Here is a 20728-nt window from a genome sequence, read left to right on the forward strand (position 1 = left end):
CAACATTTGTTTCTCATACCAAAGCTTAAACTCAATTAAAAATATGCCATGAAACAATGGAAGAAAAATGATATTCATTGAAGTTTCATTACATGTTTGACTTAGTCACATTTAAGCATTTACAGATATTCACATTGCAATGATGTAAAAAAGTCACAGTTTATTAGAGAGACTCAAAAGTCATACATTAGTTACAACATCCTGATTTTAGTGTGGATTTCAAAGAAGACAATAGAGGATAATATAAAACAAAATCATAGCCAGTTTTCTAATTCCAAAGTGAATGCTGTCTAAATACCCAGGGAGAGGTGCTTGGCTGATAGTCCTTATATATAACACTCTGGCAGCATTAGTAGTGTACCTAAGAAATCTTAAAGAAATGAGAACAGATCAAAATAGAACCCATAAAAGAGGACATATTTAAATGCAACTGTACAAAACATGCATAAAAATCCACATAAACTAAATTGACCACAACCTCTCTATCAGACACAGCTTGTTGGTCCCTCAGTAGTGCAGAGTCACAGACAAATCAGCACAATCTGACCTGCCAAACAAGTGTTAGACATCAACATGGAGCTCTGAGTCAACAGGAGCCCCCAGCAGACCGCTGAGGGAACACATCCACTCAGTTTTTTGTGATTTGACCTTTCATCTATAAGAAGGATCTTCTTCAGCGACATGTTGTCACTCTGGTGCTTTTCTCTGGGCTGTGTTTGCTCTCAGATTTTAGTCCGCACCATTAAGATCCAAACTGGCAGCCAGTCTTCACACAGACGTCCTCTGTTTTACTCTCACCCTCAACTTGCTGTGCTTTCTGAAAGACAATAACAAACAAGTGGTTGTTAGATCGCCTACAAACATATCCCGGATGTTGTCAAGCACCTGCGGCCGACATACTGCACCTCAGACAGCATTCCCTCTCGCCTTCTCAGAGATGTTTTCGAATCAGTTGGAGCAAGTATTTTATTACTAATGAACACCTCTCTTAGCTCAGGATGTGTCCCAGCTGCCTTCAAACATGCCGTGGTGCAGCCATTACTTAAAAAGAAAAATCTCGACCCCTCCATTCTCGCAAATTTTAGGCCCATCTCCCAGCTACCTTTTGTATCTAAAGTCCTAGAGCGAGTAGTCTATGTCAAGCTGCAGTCGTTCTTAACCAAGCATGGCATTCACGAAAAGTTTCAGTCTGGCTTCAAACCTATACACAGTACTGAAACAGCCCTTTTAAGAGTTTTTAATGATCTGCTCCTAGCCGCCGACTCAGGTAGCCCAGCTGTCCTGGTGCTGTTAGACCTGACAGCTGCCTTCGACACTGTGGACCATAGCATCCTGTTGTCGCGGCTTGAACAGTCCGCAGGCCTCACAGGCTCTGCCCTTGCATGGTTCAGGTCTTACCTGACAGACCGTAGCTTCTCAGTGCAGCTAGGTGCCTTCTCCTCTGCTAAAGCCCCTCTTACCTGTGGGGTTCCCCAAGGCTCTATCCTGGGCCCCATCCTTTTTCTACTGTACATACTGCCCCTAGGCTCAATTCTCACTAAACACAACATTCCCTTCCACTGATACGCCAACGATGTACAGATCTATCTGCCTCTCAAAGCAAATGTCAATAACTCATTACAGCTATTGATGGACTGCTTGACAGAGATCAAATCCTGGCTGAGCAAAAATGTCCTTAACCTCAACGAGAGCAAGACAGAGGTAATCTTTTTTGGACCCCAACCTCCAGCCTCTCCGGTTGATATTCTGGGCTCTCTCAATAAAAACATCCTCCCCTCTGTCATGAACCTTGGAGTGACCTTCAATAGCGCTTTTAAATTCGATAAGCAGGTCAGCTCCATAGTCAAAACCTGCTTTTTTTTAAAAACAAGACTATTGGCTAAGACCAAGTCGTTTTTATCTTTTAAAGACCTAGAAAGGGTTATTAACGCCTTTGTTACCTCGAGACTGGATTACTGAAACGCTCTGTACGTGGGTATGGACCAGGCCTCAATTAAACGCCTGCAGCTAGTGCAGAACGCAGCTGCGCGTCTTCTGACTGGACACAAAACACGTGACCACATCACCCCAATTCTGGCCTCATTGCACTGGCTTCCAATTTGGTTCTGAATTGATTTTAAACTCTTTTTATTTGTTTTCAAAGCCCTAAATGGGCTGGCTCCGGCCTATATAGCCGAACTCCTCCATCGCCACACCCCAGCCAGAGCTTTAAGGTCTGCTGACCAGCTGCTGCTGATAGTGCCCAAGACCAGGCTCAAAACCCGAGGGGATCGAGCCTTCGCAGCAGCTGGCCCATAGGCTCTGGAACAGTCTGCCCCTCCATGGGAGGTCGGCCCAGACCCTAGGGGTTTTATCCTCACTAAAGACACACTTCTTCTCTCTGGCCTTCTAGTCTGAGCGGAGTACGACTCCTGACATTTCCCTGTGTTTTGTTTTTATATTTATGTTGTAAATGATTGTCTTTTTTTGTTATTGTAGTAAAGTGTTTTTATTACATGTACAGCACTTTGGCTCGACCAATAATCGTTTTTAAATGTGCTCTATAAATAAAACTTGATTTGATTTGATATCCCAATTTAATATGAAGTGGAAAAAGTGCCGATCGTGCAAGGTTATTGGTCTTTCTTTGATGAGCTTGGATACAAAGTCCAGACATGTGACGCTAACAGGCAGGTGACCAAATGACAGTTTCAAGAACGCTGTGTCAACAAAATGTAATTGTTACCTTTGTGGTGGCGACACCATGCACTTCCAGAGGACAGCGTAGAGAGCAAGTAGAAAGGCAATGAACACTGTGGCTGCAATGGCACCTAAAGCCACAAAAACAGACTTGTTATTACACAACAATAATCATGCCAATACATGAGGACACATGCACGATATGCAGGGTTGCATGATTCATTGTATCTTCTGCAGAAATAATTTGTTTACCTGCTTTTCATCCTGGTGATATAAGTGAACCGGTTCCCTCACAGAAAACGCTACATTTTATGCTTTTAATTGACCTATCAACCTCCCCTGCACTGTCATACATCAAATAAACAACTGGGGTATCTTTTTGGTGCTTTGGGGATTTCTCCTCTTCTGTAAATGTCATGTTTCAGAGCTCTGCAGCCTGCCTTCATAATGTTACTGGACACTGTGGGGGCCTGAGGAATTTCACTGCCCTTTACCAATATCTGGTTTAGTGACCTGACGCTAATGGAAGCGTTATATATGTCTGATGAAAACGCTGCTCTCAAAAGGGAGTATATTTAAAAATATATTGTGTTGGCAAACAAAAATAACCCCCAGCAATTTGGTCATACTCCAATAAAAGATCTGGCAAATAAAATGTTTTGGAATTGTGTAAAGCTTGCTTTGCTGCATGGTTCAACTCAGTTCTCCTCTGTTTGTGGGCTGACCCCTGAGGGAAATACACTTTGTTTGCTGTTGACCCAAGTCAGGTGTTTCTCTCCGAAACAGGTCGTACAGGGTCTGTAAAGACATCAGATGTTGTCACCTGGGATGATTCCACTGCGGCTAGTTAAAGAGTCCTCTGTGTGTGAAGGACGAGTAGCAGCTGCAGTTGAACCTTTTAAGGGGGAAAAACATATTGACAAATAACTGTCAACAGCGTTAATATAAAACACTGTGAGAGATACATAATTTATAATTAGTGGTACTACTTTACAACTCAGTGACTCTATTGACGGAGAAAATAATTTAATATGTTTAATTATAGGCATTCTTGGTGTTTATAACATATAATGTTCATATAACAACCATTTCTAAATGAACAGTTAAAGGTTTTGTCTGTGAACATAGAGCAGCAAATACAGTATGTTTCCTTTGTCATATTAAATATTTTAGCCACTTTGAAACTGGGCCATTTGCCATGCATGGCTCTAAATAAAAAATAGTATCGATTGCCAGTCATCTAAAGCTGACAAGCTGCTAGATAGAATTTACCTGAGGAGGAATTCACCTTTTGTCTGCCACTTCAATCTGATTTAGGTAATGTGGACAAACATGTAGTTAATCTTTTTACAAGAATAAAAAACATGACAACTTGTGACTTTGACAAAACCAACATAAAAAGATAGGAAAAAATAAAACTCTAAAAATCTCACCATTTCTGTGTTGAACATTCTGTAAAAGCTGTTGTGTCAGATCTGAGTCAACCATCTGCAAACGCCCAAAACATACATGTTTGAACAAAAAGGGAAGTGGAGCACAGGATCGGACACACTGATCGGATACTTGATTGTGCAATTTAAAAAGACAGGCATTAACCACAGTAACAATAGTTGAACACACAGAAAAAGATAAAGGTGGAAGTAAAGTGCTGAATCAGCTGAGGTGGACACCGTGCTGCAGGAAGTCCAACAAAGAGGAAAATCAGAGCGCTTAGGGCAACGACAGGCAGCAAAGATAAGAAAACGTGCCAGATAAGAACTGATAAGAAACACACATATTTCCAAAATAATCATGTCGAGACACTTGTTCCTGCAGCTGGACGGTCAAACAGTCTGGTGTAATAATGCTCACTGAAGACTAGTAAACAAGTGAAACATATGGGTCAGGTTGTAACCGTCGTAAAGAAGCACTGTATCCCGAGAGAGAGGCTCGTTCCCGGATCAACAGGCTTGTTTTGGTTCGTTGTTGCTCTTCCGTAGCAGCCAAATAAACGTCTGTTTTTCTCTTTTAGCTTCTTACCATCGAGCTGTTCCCGCCGCTGGTGACAGTCCTGCTCCTGTTTTTCACCTCCGTCCACATTGTTGAGTCTGTGCGGTCAGACTTCATCCGTCCATCATGTTTTCCTCTCACCTTAAGGAGCGCCTCTCGTGCTGCATTCAAGTACTTCCTTTCAACTCGTACTTTATATCTGGCACAGAAAAGAACCTCGGGCCGTGTTGTGCAAGGCTGTTCTGTTCGATTGAAGTAAGGGTTGTAAAAATTGTCTAAAGTTAACGATCGAATTATTTGTGTTTTTAATATCAATCAGGCGTTTCCTCTACGTTTGGGGTGGAAAGTAGTTTGTGCATTTACTAAAGTATATTCCTTCAGTGCCCCTTTATACTTCTAATTATCTAAAATTCAAAGGAACATTTTGTATTTGTACTTTATTACATTTATGTTACAGCTTGACACAACACTCATAAATAACTTATTCGCAGCAGAAAGTTTTTCTCCTTTTGATTTATAATTTAGAGCAAGTCTGCAATGAGTAGCCTAATTGTACTCCTAATAAGAAGTACCATTCTTAATGCAGTATTTTTACTTGTAATGGAGTAATTTTACAAGGATCTGAATACTTCATCCACCATTGCTCTATGCGGTATCTTGAGAGCAAAACGGATTTTTGAGAATTCATCTAATTTGTTACAATGTGAAAAATGGTAGGCCAGATAACGTTTAGCCTTCATTCGGTTCCTTAATGGATTCTGTTCATATTAAAGTTTGATATTTCCTACAACACGTCGTGAAGGGTGCATCAGCTTCTGACCTTCCTGTGGAAAGGTGCAGGTTCCAGTTTGCCGAGTTAAGATATGGATGTTGAAAAAGATACTACTGTTGACACTCAAAGAACAAGTTTACCTTTACATTGTGTTATAGGATTTCCTGCAACACCTCAATGCTAGCTTCCAGTAGGATGCTATCATGTGTGTTTATCTAGCCAAGATTGCATGTTCTGTAAACAATCAGAGTTCCAAAAACAAAAAGTGAATACAGACAGAAAATAACAGTTTATCTGAAGTCTTGGTTTTAATTTTGCAGACCACATCAGAATCAAAACATTTAATGTGGACTGTTACACACAGATGTTCAAATTTAGCACATGAATTGAGGACATTTTGAAAAAAAAAGCAGTTAATCAAATCTTAGGAACATCCCTCGACACGCTTCACATGGGAGTTAGTGATAAGGACAAAGCATATTCAAAGGTTAATTCACCTTCCTCTATGAGAAATTATTTAAATGTATCCTTTCCACTTTAAGAGAAATATACCATCAGTCTGCAGATATTGCACAAACGTTTACACTGTAAAAGCAGAAAGAGCAATTCAGATCACACACACAAATACACACCAGTCCTCACACAGGCACTCAACACCAATACAGCCTGCATATGTTGTATATCAACAAATCATACACACACAGCTGAAAGAGAGCAGTGAAACATATACAAATACAAAACCCAAGGCATCTCTATCTCTAAACTGATCAGCAGTTCCTGAAGAGACATTTCTGCATACAAAGTAAGCAGTGCTGTCAGTAAAAATAAGAAAATTAGGAAGTAAATTGTGGAGTGTGTTAAAATATGAGTTGGATGTGAAATCCTCCAATTTGTCTGACCATTTTTCAGACATTCAACAATAAGAAGTCAGAGAGTGCATCAGCAGTCGAGGTTTCTCAGAATCACAATAAGTGATGGTAAATAGATCCAGGGTTTGAGAGGAACAGACGGCCCCCCCCTGCAGAGGTCTGAGTGTGCTCTTGAACTCTAAAAAAAGTGTTGCATTTGGCGGTTAACTTAGTGAAAAGCATGGCTACAGTATGTTAAGTAGAACAGCTTGTTGTGCTGTCCTTTTCGTGAGAACACATCATTTTTACAACAGCACACAGGGTTGCATGTTAGCCGCAAGCTGCATTTATGAAGAAAGCATCTTTCCTCCCTTCCTAACAGCTTTAAGATGCACCATCATTCATTACGCACTCACCCAAAGTGGGAATGTTTAAAGTTTCATTTAACACTATGAGACAGAGAAAAATCAAAGAAATCATGTAACTTAATCCAGTAGAATACATTTTCAAAATCATTGTAAAATTCTGTGAGATTCTGATATCACACATCCAAGCAGCCACCCGTTGTCCTGGCTCACTTTAGAGTTTTTAAATTGACCTCGATACTGAGGCTCATTGGAGGAATACAAGTAAATAAACAGGGCCACCTAGTGGGCAACAAAGGTTATGCCTGCAAGAAAAAACGGTTTAACGGTGACGCATCTTTAGAAATCACTACATAAGACTTTGTGATTGTCAGAGTTGTTTTGAAGCAGAAGCACAATTGTGGTTAAGAATTTTAATAATTGAATTCAAACTATGAGGATTCGTTTCAATCTGATAACATTAAATGGTTTGAGGACGTTTATACAATACATCACCGATACACAACGTCACACTATTATGTCTGCAGCTGGTATTGAAACACCACAAGATGTTTACCCTTTGAGGGGTAAAAAAAAAAAATCAAATGTTACTTCTTCCCCAGACCAAACCCCAACACTTCAGCCCCCATCAGTCTCAGTCTGGACAGGTCATATTTCCACCTTTTCATGCTGTTATCCTAACCTCCTGACCCGGATGAAAGCGTCCTTTCTGTCCTTTGTGTTGAGAGCTGGTGGCTGGTGGCTGGTGGGAGTTGTAGGAAAATCAGAAAGGCAGAGAGAGGCGTGTCCTCGAGGACGAGGCAGCGGCATCACATGATTTCACAGCAGGAGTTCTGTTTCCGTGCCTGCAGGGTTAACATGCAAACAGTCAGGCATCTAAACAGTTAATGACCGTGTCAGTCCAGATAATAAGCCATCACTTACAGTCTTGTAGAAGGCTTTGGATTGGTTTCCAAGGTGCTCCGACTTTGCCACAAGATCATCCAATTTCTCTCCTCTCTCCAAAAGACTTTCCATGGTGTTGTGCTACAGATACAGAACGATTTGTTAATCACATAGAGTGCAACCGGAATGCTACGTTATGGCTCTGGCATGTAGAGATTGCCCAGGACCTGTAGCTTGCTTGGTTCAGTTTTTTACTTTAGTATTGTGTGCTTTCCATATCCTACATGTGTATTCTGTTATGAAGACAAAAAACTAAAATCTTCTGATGTTTCTATATAAAAAGGAATATCTATCATCCTCTTAGTTTAAGTATGCGGCCCGTGCTTAGGGAGGTTTTTACCAAAATGATCTTTGTCTCATCCAGCTCTGCCTGCACTTTGGTCATTGCATCTGCTTCTTTGGGGTTCTGGGGGAAATAAACAACAACAAGCGGTCAGGTACAGTATAATTAAACAAGATATTTAAACAGCAACAAACTGATTCATTAATATCTCTCATCTTTAACTCGAACCACATTTCAGTTAACAGTGTAAAATGACAAAAGACATGTTAAGGAAATTCAATATATTTCTTCGTACTCCTAGGCAATAAGGGTTTCCTTTGACATATTTTCTAATAAACAGATTGCACACCGACCTGGTATTTAGAAAGGTGAATATCCAAGGCTTTGTAGTTTATGGTGTCAGGATTACCAGAGGGCCATTCTATACTGTCCACTTGCCTGGAGAACTCTTCTAATACCTGGAAAAAAGCCAAACAACAATATGAAAACTGAAGCTGACAGCAAAGTGCAATAAGTGTGTGTCTTTATTTACATGTTTCTATACCCACCTTGTCTAGCAATGTGAAACAGACTCTCTGTGGGTATTCAGTATCTGCGATGACCACAGCACTCAGGTTGTCATTTCTTACATACACATGGCACAGGTACTCTGCAAATAGGAGTTGGTGGTTAGTATGATGAAAACAGAAGTGTGATAAAAGCGGTTCCTGGTTTTAGGGTACGGTTTACACCAGAACAAGTTGGCTGGCTTTGTTAAGAAAAGCAGAAGTAAAAGTGATATATTTTAAATAAATGTTAGTCATTGTAATGTATGGAAATCATTTTGATAATAGCCAGACCAGTCTCTTCAAGAATAGCTAACATCGACAGAGGGAGAACAAGCCTGACTTATTTATTGTTTACCTGACTGACCTTCCATTTAAACTGTTTAAACAGATGCATGTTTGATATGTTAAGACACACAGGAAACATTTGGAGGGAGAGGGGTACAACACCCAACGAAGGTTCCTGGTCAGAATCAGGGACTTCACATGTTGTATGATGCACATCTTTACCACTCCCCCACCAGGATGCTGATTAAATTGTAAATATTAACTTTTGCTTCACACACAACAAAGTTCTTACTGTTATATAAACTGGGTGGTACCAAACAGAGAAAGAACAGGATAAGTGCTGAACAACACTAAAGCAAGATATGATAAAACTTTAGAAAAATTGAACCTGAGCTGAAGCTGCTAATGTTTACCTTGCTCTTTGATAGAGGCACGACTTCCTTGTGATGACCGTTCAACAATCAAGGCACTGGTGAAGGTCATGAACTCCTGAACACTAAGCAAGCCAAAACAATAAGGTCACCAATGGAAAAGTCTCCACGTATGATTAGGCAACACATTAGACTGTACAATGTATTTTCGTATGTAATTGCTTTAAACCCAAACAAAACTGACATGTAAAAGACCACAGTGTTACTATTATAATTCTCTCTCCATCTCCACACAGAACATGAGAACAAAAGAGTCCAACACTCTATAAAAATAGGTCAGATGATATATACAGGGGACCGACCTGGAGCGCTGAAAGAAGCTGAAGGAGGAGAGGTCGTAGGCCGATTTGAGGAGGTTGGCTTTGGTCCCTCCTTTGTGGTGGATGCTGATGCTGTAGAGCTTCATGCTGCCGCCGTGAGAGTCCTGGTCAGTCAGTCACAGCAGATACGATCACCCTGATGATCTAATTTGGAAGACGAGACAAAGTCACATGAGAGCATTATCCCTCATCCAGCTTAGCCAGCTAGCCTATCTGCTAACAATATGAGAGCTAAAGAAACTTGAGAGGTAGCCTACAGTTGACAAGAGCTAGCTAGTTAGAAGTGAAAGTAGCCGCCTTATTATTAGCTACCCAACACTCGCTTAAGTACATCTGTTTCTCAAGGAAACGACACATGTGATAAGTGACAGTAAGTGGTACAATATTACCACAGGCTAGGTGCCATGTAAATGAAGTTTAAAAACGTGCAAAGCTAACTTATACTTCTGAAATCAACTTTAGCATGCTGCTAGCTACAAATTATATCAGGTCTCCGTTAGGCCTTAACGAACTTACCAGACAAATCAGCAGCAAACCGTTGGGTTACCGTCCAAACAACCGAATAAACTGTTTATTCCACATCAACTGAAACTTGTTGACATATAAAGCAGCCGTAATGTGGCTTTATCACACTGTTGTTGACACTAACCAAGTAGTCTTCAATATGACCAATCACCACGTCACGATCCTGAAACGGTGCGAGGTTATAATTCCTCCGGTGGAGCACTTCATAGTCTGATAGGAAAGGTTCCTAGGAGAAGGTATCACATTTTTGAATAATATTGAAGTTTTTCAACAAATGCACAATAAAAATATGTGTTTCAAAAAGAAGAAGAAGAAGAAGAAGAAAACTAAGCCCTCATGTCAGTTGAGCAATGCAATGAATGTTGATTAGGAAATGTCTGATTAAATTCATTCATAAAATAAGAAGGATACTCTTTTTTTCTATTGGACAATTTTAGATCTTTGTCGATAATGAAGATACTGGGTCAAAATATTTAATTCTGGTTTTCCTTTTTTTTTTTTTTTCTTCTTCCTTTGTCATTTTACTTAACAAATTACTTTATTAGGCTAGTTATAGTTTTTTTTAAACATATCTATTGATTAATTTTTTATTGTTGTTTTTACCAAAAGTATTTTATGGCAGAGGAATTTAAGTGTGTTGTTGTCGCTAAAGTAGCCTATTCAAGTGAGATTTTCTCGAGTGGACAGTTAAAAAATAGCCTATATTCAGTGTTGTTCTATTGTAAAGAGCTTGGTTACCCTCTGGGTCTAACTTTTTGTCTATCAAAAACATGGCACTCTCAATTGATGTTTTCTCTGGTAATCTTGCTCCATTAAACAATTTGCTCCTGGCTACTTAACTCAGTGGTAAGTGTTTTCCATGGCAGAGGTGTGCCTGTAATTCATTTCCAAAGCAACACAATGAAATCGTTTTGGCATGGAAACCGCTAAGCCTTTATCTGTTGACAGGACTGCTGCTCCAGAGAAAGAAATGCCTTCCTTCCTCGAGTAAATGTTGGCTGCGTTAAAATATTCAGGTCATTAACAAGGCCAGCTAATTGGAGGCTTGCTCAATATTTGTGATGCTCTAAACGTGGTGTACAACCCTCGAAGGAAGACTTGGATGCAATGTTTTATTTAATTGTTCTTGTTTAACTGAGTGTTGGAGCTGATGGCACGCCAGTGCGTCGATGTGGCTGTTAACCGGGCCAGATAACTACAAGAAAGAAGATACAATCCACAGGTTAAAATAAATGCATGGGTTTTTGTAGGAAGTAAGGTGAATACTTAAAAATGTAAGCTTGAATTTACTGCAGATATTTAATCGTGTTTTGGATTGCTGGTAAACATTATGTAGATGAGACGTGAAGGATTACATTTTCCCTGCACCTCATGCACGGACGCCGAAAACTGGGAATCTCCAAAACGATCGGGGGAAAAAAAGGAAATTTCTACAGCAGGGCACAGATGGTCTGCGGGACATTAAGGATTTAATCCTCGTTGTGATACGATGGATAAGGTAAATAAAATATCTATCTACCCATCTATATATCTATATCTATCTGTCTATCTATCTATCTATCTTACAGTAACATAACAGTAAGTGTCATGAGCTTTACAAGGAGATACTTGTGGTCTATGATGTAAAACAAATATCTTTTTAACTTAAAGCTACATTTACAGAGAAATATATTTTTTGAAAAAAGTTATCTGTTTCATTCTGAAAAGGCAGTTTTAAAAAAACAAAACAATTTAGATTACATTATTTTTAAATAAATGTATGTGTCAGTGTGACATCTCTCCTACTGACAGGGCACTAGGGGAGAGGGTCACTGTCACAGACAGGGGTCAGAGCTAAAAACAGTAACAACGTTTTGGTTAGGTAAATTACTGGAGCTGATAAGCACTCATGGCCTTCACTTTGTTAGTTTTAGAGGTCATTCATCCCTTGCTGTTACTAATTTTAGATATGTTTGCGTAACTCTTACGTTTATTTAAGCAACCTTGCAACATTGGATATTGCTCAAAGTAAAAATAATGATAAGTTCAGATCACAGGGTTCATCTTTAAATGTATGTGATTATCCTTGTTGGTTGAGCTCTGGGTCACAGGTTATATCTTGCAAATTCTTCACACTGAGGAATTATAGTGATTAGTTTGAGATGATGTTTTCTTTTCATTTGTTTAACCTAATGAACAAGGAAACATCTGTGACTTAAAGGTCTAATTTTCAAGAGTTGGCCTGCATTAATAGCAGGATTAAGCTACAATTTCAGACAAGCAACATAACGCAGAGTACTCAACACATTTTTTTTTTTGCATAATTATAAACATTTGTAAAACTTTAAAAAATGTCATGATGACAAAGTATTCATAATTAATGAAGTTCGTAATAAAATAAGATAAGATAAGATACTTTATTAATCCCAATTTGGTATTAATAAAGTACACTGTATTTTTGTATTTTATTATGTCTAAGGGCAGTAAGGGCATGCATTGAACAAGTCTGAGTGTCCCTTAATTATTAGGATTTGTCAGTTATGATGGAGCTTCATATAAAAACAAGTCATAGATGAAATATAAGAATACATATGTTAAATAACCTCATCCAAATGCCTACATTGAAACTGAACAATCTATAAAACTTGATTCTTACTTTAAAGAAAGTAGGTCATGTAGACTTTTGGCTTTTTGGGGGGGTGGTATACTCTGTTTGTACAGAATGTGTGTGTGTGTGTGTGTGTGTGTGTGTGTGTGTGTGTGTGTGTGTGTGTGTGTGTGTGTGTGTGTGTGTGTGTGTGTGTGTGTGTGTGTGTGTGTGTGTGTGTGTGTGTGTGTGTGTGTGTGCGTGCGTGTGTGTGTGTGTGTGTGTGTGTGCGTGTGCGTGGGTCGTGTTGATTCCGGGTGGCCAGATGGGGTGATTTTGGGTAGGGGTTGGTATTTGGTGTTGCCAGCCCACTTCACCTGAGCATAAAATCAGCTGAGGTTTTCATTCAGTGCAACTCACACTTCACTGACTCTGCACACACACAGGGTGGACACACACTCACCGCACACCTAGAAACACTTGCAGAGACTAATTTAGTTAAAGCTGGGAAGATGCCGTGTGTCAGCTCTAACCCCGACCAGATGGTGAAGATGCCTTGTAGCTACAGCTCTGTGGTTGATAAAATCCTCTTGGTAAGATTCACTTTTCTGTTCGACGAGACTTTGTAAGGCTTTAAATCATTTGTAACGTTAGTATTGTTAGAGATTTGTACTTTTATCCCATGTGACTGTTATGTGAATTAACAATAATCTTTACACACAGACTGCACCATGTTGTTTCAGAAGCAACTCTGGGTGAGAAGCTTGATTGTATTAGTTGTTCAGATGCTACTTTGTCCTGTATTTACTGAAAACATGGTTGTATGTGGCAATTCTGAAGCAGAAATTGGAGTCCTCAGCAATTCCTTCCTTTGTGTTGTATTGTAAAGTAGTGTTTTTCTCTCTTTTCATCTAATTTGTTTGTGCTCTGATTCCTTCTCTGCTGTTGCCGCTTATGATTTTCCTTTCTTGTTTTGAAACCTCATTTTGAAAAAGCTGTTTCTCAGTTTGGATTAGAAGCGTGTTTCCAGTGCATATATGTATATATACCAATAATGTCGAATGGCCTTTTTGAAAAAATCTTCTCTGCTCTTGTTGCAGGTAGAGGAGATCCTGTCAGAGTTCAGTTTGAAGAAGGAAGAGCTAAAAGAAGTCATGAAGAGGATGCAGCGCGAGATGGACCGAGGATTGTGTTTAGAGACACACGAAGAGGCTAGTCTCAAAATGCTTCCAACATATGTCTGCTCCACCCCTGAAGGATCAGGTAGAAACTCATTCTTTCACCATTAGAGGATCGCTTAGTTGTTTTTTTGTTATCTCATGATTATCACCTGTGCAGGTAAAGCCATTACGTGCACGTTCAGATGTAGTGTGTGTTTTAGCAGAAGTGGGAAATTTCCTGGCGCTCGACCTGGGGGGGACCAACTTTCGCGTGATGCTTGTGAAGGTGGGTGAAGATGAAGAGAGGATCTGGAAGGTGGAGACCAAGAACCAGATGTACTCCATTCCTGAAGATGCCATGACGGGCACTGCTGAAATGGTTAGCATGGCAATTATGTTTCAGTGTTATTCATGTTCATGTTTCCTCAGGTTATTGTGTTTGACAATTTTGTATGTTCAAAATCAAAGATTGCCAAAAAGAAATGTATTAAGGTCGTTTTTTTGTAAATACAGAATGATATTAGAATGCTAATTTTTCTACATCTCATATCCTCTCTTTCTGCAGCTTTTTGACTACATAGCAGAGTGTATGTCAGACTTTTTGGACAAACATCATTTAAAGCACAAGAAGCTTCCTCTGGGTTTCACCTTCTCCTTTCCAGTAAGGCATGAGGACATTGACAAGGTAGGATGTTATACACTACATTGGACATACTTTTAAACAATCCCAAGATCGGTCAACAGTGCTAGACCTATACAAGTTATGTATCTTATATTTCCTTAATTTATATTTATATTTTTTCTTTCCACAGGGTATCCTGCTTAACTGGACCAAAGGCTTCAAGGCTTCTGGAGCAGAAGGGAACAACATTGTTGGTTTACTCAGAGATGCTATCAAGAGACGAGGGGTGAGTTACTGCTTATTAGAAGTGTCTTTTTCTTAATAAACAAGACCATTTTGTGACACCCGTATACAGCTGGATGACTCTAAATTTGATGTCGTCATTTAGGACTTTGAGATGGATGTGGTTGCCATGGTGAATGACACAGTGGCCACCATGATTTCCTGCTACTATGAGGATCGCAGCTGCGAAGTTGGGATGATTGTTGGTAAATAGTAACACGTGATATTGATATGCACTCGTGAACATGTATCTATGCACAGACATGTAGACTCAAACATATTTAAAGTGTGTTTTTTTGCTTTTCTTGACACCAGGCACTGGTTGTAACGCATGTTACATGGAGGAGATGAGGACTGTGGAGCTGGTGGAAGGGGAGGAGGGCCGGATGTGTGTGAACACAGAGTGGGGGGCGTTCGGAAACAACGGGGAGCTGGAGGAGTTCAGACTGGAGTACGACAGAGTGGTGGACGAGAACTCCATTAACCCCGGACGGCAGCTGTGAGTGCATTCAGTTCAAAGATTCAGTCACATACATTAAACCTCGTCATTCGTTTGACCCAACCCCACATGTCTACCAACTTCATCTACCTTATTAACTCAAGTGTTTGTGCTCATAGTAATTAAAGGTTCTCAGATTGAGAGATTGACATTGTATTTTAAAGTCTGACAAACACTTCCTCCCTCATTGGCTTATTGTTTTTCTAAATTAATCATCCTTCTGCGGCAATACTCACCTGACTCTCACTTGAGCTCTCTGTGTGGTTGCTAAGCTACCAGTTGTTTTTCCTGAGGATGACTGTGAATGGCCAGAGCCCTCATACGTCAGTGGTCAGTCAGTGTGCGGGGGTGTCAGATTAATGACCCCTCTCCTCTGCTTGCCATATTGCCTGTAAGCCTAATGGCTGTTTACCTTTTGCACTGGCAGTCCCTTAACACAGACAACTGCTGAGCCCAGCCTCGATCCTTTTTAGCACTGACGTTGTCATCTTCATCCGTTCCCCTTTTTTTAAATTACGTTTTGTGACCTGCACTTGCTTCCTGTTTCTTCCCCAATTTCAACATCCTCTCCTTGAGTTCCCAGCCTTACTATCAATATGTATTTATAGTTACCTGTCTCTTCTCTTGTTTTTCGCCTCTGGTAGATATGAGAAGCTGATCAGTGGGAAGTATATGGGAGAGCTGGTCAGGCTTGTTCTGATGAAGCTGGTGAATGAAGACCTGCTGTTTAACGGTGAGGCCTCCGAGCAGCTGAAGACACGTGGGAGCTTTGAGACGTGCTTTGTCTCACAGATGGAGAGGTGAGCATCAATAAATACTGCCATGGCTGCTGTTGTCCTCCCAATAAGACAACTTAAAAACATAGATGAATGTTTCCTATTAGACATTTGACAAAAGAGGACTTAAAATGAAGATGATTACAGACAAACATTCATATCATAATCAGAGAGGGAAAGAAACACATGAATATAATAACAAATAATAATAATGTAAAGCCTGTTGTGTTATGTATCCTAATGACATAATCTCACATGACAGTGTTGATGGGAAATAGTAGGAAGCAATACAAAAAGCTACAATTCAGTTGTGAGCTACTACAATATTTGTAGACAACTAATTAGACATTTTAATTAATGCAAAATATAATTGGTGTTTTTTTTACAATGTAAATACACACATTTGTGATATCAGCATTTATGTATTGTCAACTTTTGCCTTTTTTTTCAGTGACACTGGGGACAGAAAGCAAATTTACAACATCCTGTCCTCGCTGGGTGTTCTGCCGTCAGAGCTGGACTGTGACATTGTGCGTCTGGTGTGTGAGAGCGTCTCCACTCGCTCTTCACATATGTGCGGTGCCGGGCTTGCAGCTGTGATCAACCGGATGAGAGAGCGACGCAGCCAAGAAGCCCTGAAGATCACAGTGGGGGTTGATGGATCCGTCTACAAGCTGCACCCATGGTGAGGAATCCATGTTTGAGACTGTCTAATATCCCAATTTTTAATATACCGGAAAATACTTAGTGATTGATTAGATGTACCCAAAATGCAGTGCTTGTGAACTTATATTTAACTCCCCAAATCTTTATTGGAGTAAATAAATCTTGATTGGATGACTAAAGAATAGAGAGAATGTGGAAAAGAAGTTGGAGATTTGACAGTTTTTCCTTTATCTCAGGTTCCGTGTAAGATTCCACCAAATTGTCAGGGACCTCACGCCTCACTGTGACATCACCTTCATCCAGTCGGAGGAGGGGAGTGGTCGTGGAGCCGCCCTTATCTCAGCAGTGGCCTGTAAGATGGCTGCCTGCATGCTGACCCAGTAAACTGAACTGTGATCTGAGAACATTGATGACAAGTCATTCACAGACGGCAGCTCCGGCCTTTTTCAGGCTCTGAGGGATGTGTGTCGGTCAAGACACCCACAGCTGGACGATGTACAGACAAGAAAGCAAGCTGTATTTGACTGTATTTGGTAGCATTAGACCAGATTGTAGTAAACATGTAATGTTTCTGAATTTGTGTATCACTGCCTATTGATAATATTTGGGTATGAACTGGCCCATTTCAACAATGGTTAATGTTTGATTGGGGATATGGTATAACACCCATGCGAACCTGTTCCTTACATTACTTGTACATGACATGTATAACCCAGGGAACCATTTGTAAATGCTGCTACGATCTATGACTAAACCAAATATATTGCTTTGTTATGTAGTGATTTCTGTTTGTGAGAAATGAAATATTCCTTTGTCATGTATATTTAAATTATACAGATCTATATGCATATGTAGCCAGTGCGTTGTAGTTTCCAAATGTGCATGATGAAAAATGATGCTTTCGATTTGAATAAGCCCAACTTTAAATAAAAATGCTTTAATAAACTCAACTATTATATTTAAATGTATGTAAATATCAGTTTGATTATCAAATATTATATATAATACCACAGCTGAAATGGAAAAGCAGATGTTTTTTATGTATCTAGATCTTGTAACTTATTATCACTTCTATTTCTACTGGAATAGCAAATGCTGTCTAAAGTTAGTTAAGACACATCTTCAGTAGTATCCCTACTTATTTCACTTGGTGATACACCCGCTGCTTAAACAGTTTTCAAAATCACAGAAGTATGAAATAATAGTAGAATAGTTCATATACTGCCCCCTGTCTCTGCCATGGAGACCTCTCAGTTTACCATGCGTTGGAATAATAGGAAATCATTATATGTTGTGTGAAAAAAAAACAACAACACATAAAACATATTTTAAAGTTAATACACGGCTTGCTTTGACCTCAGAGGAGTAACTTCATTGGTTGAGTGACGTCAGAGGTCACTTACGCCCCTCCATATCTCTATTTTCAAGCTCAGAGGAATCCTGCAGCTTCACCTCTTATCAGGTACCTTCAGAAGCACACGGACAGCAGTGATGGCCATGTAAGGGACTGTGCTGCCCACCACAGGCTATTATAGGACAGTAAAAGATAAGATGGGCGCTACATAAAACCCACCCCAGCATCACACTCTGCTGGGAGCATTCGATCATTCAGACATGGTAAGTCAGTGAGCGTTTTCAGTCTAGCAATACTTGCAGTCTGTGATCAGTTGTTATTCTATATTATAAATGTTTGTATACTTTTAAGTGAGTACACTGAATGTGTTTGTGTGCATCTTTTCAGGCAAGTAAGAAGGCCTCCAATAAGAGACAGAGGGGAGCACAGAAGTCCTGCTCCAATGTCTTCTCCATGTTTGAGCAGTCCCAGATTCAGGAGTTCAAAGAGGTACTGCAATGTCCCTGCCTTCAGCAGCTCCCTTTAAAAAAAGAAAAACGATGTAGGAACCTGTGATTTTTTATTTTCAAACCTATGCATGAGAAGGGAAATAGAGAAAGGTTATCCAAGGAAGTATCTAAGCTACTGGACTTCAGTGAACTTAATCCATATAAGAATGATTGAAGTGGCCAAATTGTCAGAAAATATATGACAATGGCAAGCGAAGTAAATGTATCAATATTGGTAAAAAGCATCAGGGTACTGTACACCATGGCTATTTTTATATAACAGCTCCCTTTACAACTCCAAAGAAAATATATATTTGTCATTATATTGAATACAAATTGTAAAATGAACTGTTGCATTGGAGTTGAATTTGAAACAGTAAAGGTTTATATGCAATTCAACATATATTCGTCATCTGAAGGTCTCAACATATTTTGTATTCAATTTCAATATTTCTCATTGTTTATCCTGTAGGCTTTTGGGTGCATTGACCAAGACAGAGATGGTGTTATCAAAAAACAGGACCTAAAGGAGACCTATGGACAGCTGGGTATTTTCTTTATCTTGAACTCTTTATCTGGTCAAAAAAAAAGTATCTACTGATGCAACCTGCTGTTCTTAATGCATTTGATATGTGTAAATGTATTTACTGTACGTGCTCATATTCTCTGTGGGCTCCTGTGTATCAGGGAAGCTTAATGTTGATGATGAAGAGCTGGATGGGATGTTGAATGAGGGGAAGGGTCCCATCAACTTCACCGTGTTCCTGTCTCTTTTTGGAGAGAAACTCAACGGTAAGAGCTTCTACAGAAGTTCAAACTAATCTCTTGATTTACTTTGATGAAGATGCTTGACGAAGCTTTGTTGTCCTCCAGGCACCGATCCTGAAGACACCATACTGGGAGCCTTCAAGCTTTTTGACCCGAATGGGACGGGCTTCGTTAATAAGGATGAGTAAGATACATATGAAATAGCTTTCCCATTATTTATATTTTACATATCATCAGTAACATTTCATTATCTCATTTATCGTCTCCTTTTGCATTTTCTTTCCTGCAGGTTTAAACGATTACTGATGAACCAGGCGGATAAATTCACAGCAGAGGAGGTTTGTGTTCTCTTTTGTCTTTATAGTGATCGACACACTATGCTGTAAGTTAATATTTTTCACCTGGTAAATTGTCATTGATGAACCTCTAGGTTGATCAGGCCTTTGCTCTCGCTCCTATTGACCCAACTGGCAACATCGACTACAAGTCCCTCTGCTACATCATCACACATGGAGACGAGAAGGAAGAATCTTAAGAAAGTCATACAGGTTACCTTAACGTGCTAATGACACGTAAAGGTTATCAATCAGAAACTTCAATGATTGATGGATTAATGTTGGGACATCTGATTCATTTAACCTCAACTGTTAAATGCTACAGTTCTGTCGGTTATGCCATTTGTTTCTCATTTCTTTGTATGCTCAAGAGAATAAAGTGTTCCTAAAATCTTTCTTGATGATTACAGCTGTTCGTATTGTAAGGGAAAGGGAAGTAACACAAACGGCTTACCATTGCTGTGATCATGAAATAAAAAAGCGAAACATCACACTCAAATGTCATATTCTTGATTATAAAAAGAATGTAATTGATTTTTTCTAGACTCATTAACAAATATGAAACTTGAGTTTAATAATCTAAGGGTTTGATACTTAATTTCAGTGAGTTCAATATGTCTTTTATTCGATGGCTTTTATTAGTAATCTGAGTTCCTCGGTATGAACAAATAGTTAGGACAAAGAAAATGAAACCTTTTCAAGACCAAGGAGATCTATATATATTCAAGCATGCTCACCATGACAAAGGCTGTTTTTCTTGATTGGTAAAAGATCAAGTAATTAAGTAAAGTATATAGAATAAAGTAAAGTAAGGTTAAGTCAAGTGAAGTAAAGAAGGGAAAATAAAGTACGGTAAAGTAAAGTAATTTGAAGTAAAGTAAAGTAAAAGTGGGTAGAATAAAAGTAAGGTAATTCGAAGTAAAGTGGGTAGTATAAAGTAAGGTAAAGTCGAGACAAGTAAAGTAGGTAGAATAAATGTGAAGTAATTTGAAGTAAAGTCAAGTAAAGTAAGGTAAAGTAATCTGAAGTAAAATACGGTAAAGTGCTTCCATTCATTCAGAGTCCTCACTGCTGTTCCCTTCTTTGAATACACTGTTGCCATGGATACAACAACAAACACCTCCATAAACTCCACCACCACATTTTCCTGCTCACACAGCAAACAGCCAGTCAACAACAAGAGGAATAGGCGTGTGTGAAATCCTGCAAGGCAAGATTTACT

At 39.4% G+C, this 20728-nt stretch overlaps 4 protein-coding genes across 7 annotated transcripts; 2 read left to right on the forward strand and 2 right to left on the reverse strand.

Moving 5' to 3' along the window:
• Positions 1 to 59: 59 nt before the first annotated feature.
• On the reverse strand, positions 60 to 4857 carry sb:cb288. 2 transcript variants are annotated; one of them, XM_034117963.1, is made up of 5 exons: positions 4699 to 4853; positions 4113 to 4167; positions 3503 to 3574; positions 2726 to 2810; positions 60 to 817 (listed from the first exon to the last, which is right to left on the reverse strand). In XM_034117963.1, exons 1-5 carry the CDS (start codon positions 4783 to 4785, stop codon positions 769 to 771), a joined length of 348 nt encoding a protein of 115 aa, XP_033973854.1. In that variant the 5' UTR covers positions 4786 to 4853; the 3' UTR covers positions 60 to 768. The 2 variants fall into 2 exon arrangements, with proteins under 2 accessions (XP_033973854.1, XP_033973855.1); XM_034117964.1 differs by lacking the exon at positions 3503 to 3574 and having other exon boundaries at positions 4699 to 4857.
• An 866-nt stretch (positions 4858 to 5723) lies between these two features.
• Positions 5724 to 10162, reverse strand: ykt6 (YKT6 v-SNARE homolog (S. cerevisiae)). The gene is made up of 8 exons (XM_034117971.1): positions 9982 to 10162; positions 9448 to 9609; positions 9128 to 9210; positions 8430 to 8530; positions 8235 to 8339; positions 7939 to 8004; positions 7578 to 7679; positions 5724 to 7498 (listed from the first exon to the last, which is right to left on the reverse strand). The coding sequence occupies exons 2-8, from the start codon at positions 9549 to 9551 to the stop codon at positions 7463 to 7465; spliced, it is 597 nt and encodes a 198-aa protein (XP_033973862.1). The 5' UTR covers positions 9552 to 9609; positions 9982 to 10162; the 3' UTR covers positions 5724 to 7462.
• Positions 10163 to 12978: 2816 nt separating this feature from the next.
• gck (glucokinase (hexokinase 4)) lies at positions 12979 to 17520 on the forward strand. Of its 3 annotated transcripts, none has more exons than XM_034117967.1 (10): positions 12979 to 13149; positions 13657 to 13819; positions 13941 to 14095; positions 14282 to 14401; positions 14529 to 14624; positions 14727 to 14826; positions 14936 to 15119; positions 15764 to 15919; positions 16347 to 16580; positions 16798 to 17520. In XM_034117967.1, the coding sequence occupies exons 1-10, from the start codon at positions 13069 to 13071 to the stop codon at positions 16943 to 16945; spliced, it is 1437 nt and encodes a 478-aa protein (XP_033973858.1). In that variant the 5' UTR covers positions 12979 to 13068; the 3' UTR covers positions 16946 to 17520. The 3 variants fall into 3 exon arrangements, with proteins under 3 accessions (XP_033973858.1, XP_033973856.1, XP_033973857.1); XM_034117965.1 differs by having other exon boundaries at positions 12990 to 13149; positions 13926 to 14095; XM_034117966.1 differs by having other exon boundaries at positions 12990 to 13149; positions 13938 to 14095.
• Positions 17521 to 18147: 627 nt separating this feature from the next.
• myl7 (myosin, light chain 7, regulatory) lies at positions 18148 to 19902 on the forward strand. The gene is made up of 7 exons (XM_034117972.1): positions 18148 to 18178; positions 18303 to 18404; positions 18876 to 18951; positions 19091 to 19195; positions 19277 to 19355; positions 19461 to 19509; positions 19602 to 19902. Exons 1-7 carry the CDS (start codon positions 18176 to 18178, stop codon positions 19704 to 19706), a joined length of 519 nt encoding a protein of 172 aa, XP_033973863.1. The 5' UTR covers positions 18148 to 18175; the 3' UTR covers positions 19707 to 19902.
• The last annotated feature ends 826 nt before the right edge of the window (positions 19903 to 20728 follow it).

The sequence above is a fragment of the Trematomus bernacchii genome, unplaced genomic scaffold (genome assembly GCF_902827165.1).
Source record: "Trematomus bernacchii unplaced genomic scaffold, fTreBer1.1, whole genome shotgun sequence".
Classification (NCBI taxonomy): Eukaryota; Metazoa; Chordata; class Actinopteri; order Perciformes; family Nototheniidae; genus Trematomus; species Trematomus bernacchii.

Coding starts and splice junctions, on each gene's coding strand:
- ykt6 (XM_034117971.1), bottom strand. CDS start 9,551: ATGAAGCTCTACAGCATCAGCATCCACCACAAAGGAGGGACCAAAGCC. Junction 8,005..8,234: donor TTCACCTTTCTAAATACCAG/GTCGGTGTGCAA, acceptor TATTTCCCCCAG/AACCCCAAAGAAGCAGATGC. Junction 7,680..7,938: donor ATGAGACAAAGATCATTTTG/GTAAAAACCTCC, acceptor CTGTATCTGTAG/CACAACACCATGGAAAGTCT.
- myl7 (XM_034117972.1), top strand. Junction 19,196..19,276: donor TTTTGGAGAGAAACTCAACG/GTAAGAGCTTCT, acceptor GTTGTCCTCCAG/GCACCGATCCTGAAGACACC. Junction 19,510..19,601: donor ATAAATTCACAGCAGAGGAG/GTTTGTGTTCTC, acceptor ATGAACCTCTAG/GTTGATCAGGCCTTTGCTCT.
- sb:cb288 (XM_034117963.1), bottom strand. CDS start 4,785: ATGAAGTCTGACCGCACAGACTCAACAATGTGGACGGAGGTGAAAAAC. Junction 4,168..4,698: donor GCGGCGGGAACAGCTCGATG/GTAAGAAGCTAA, acceptor GGGCGTTTGCAG/ATGGTTGACTCAGATCTGAC. Junction 2,811..3,502: donor CCGCAGTGGAATCATCCCAG/GTGACAACATCT, acceptor TTGTGGCTTTAG/GTGCCATTGCAGCCACAGTG.
- gck (XM_034117965.1), top strand. CDS start 13,069: ATGCCGTGTGTCAGCTCTAACCCCGACCAGATGGTGAAGATGCCTTGT. Junction 14,625..14,726: donor ATGCTATCAAGAGACGAGGG/GTGAGTTACTGC, acceptor GTCGTCATTTAG/GACTTTGAGATGGATGTGGT. Junction 15,920..16,346: donor TTTGTCTCACAGATGGAGAG/GTGAGCATCAAT, acceptor CTTTTTTTTCAG/TGACACTGGGGACAGAAAGC.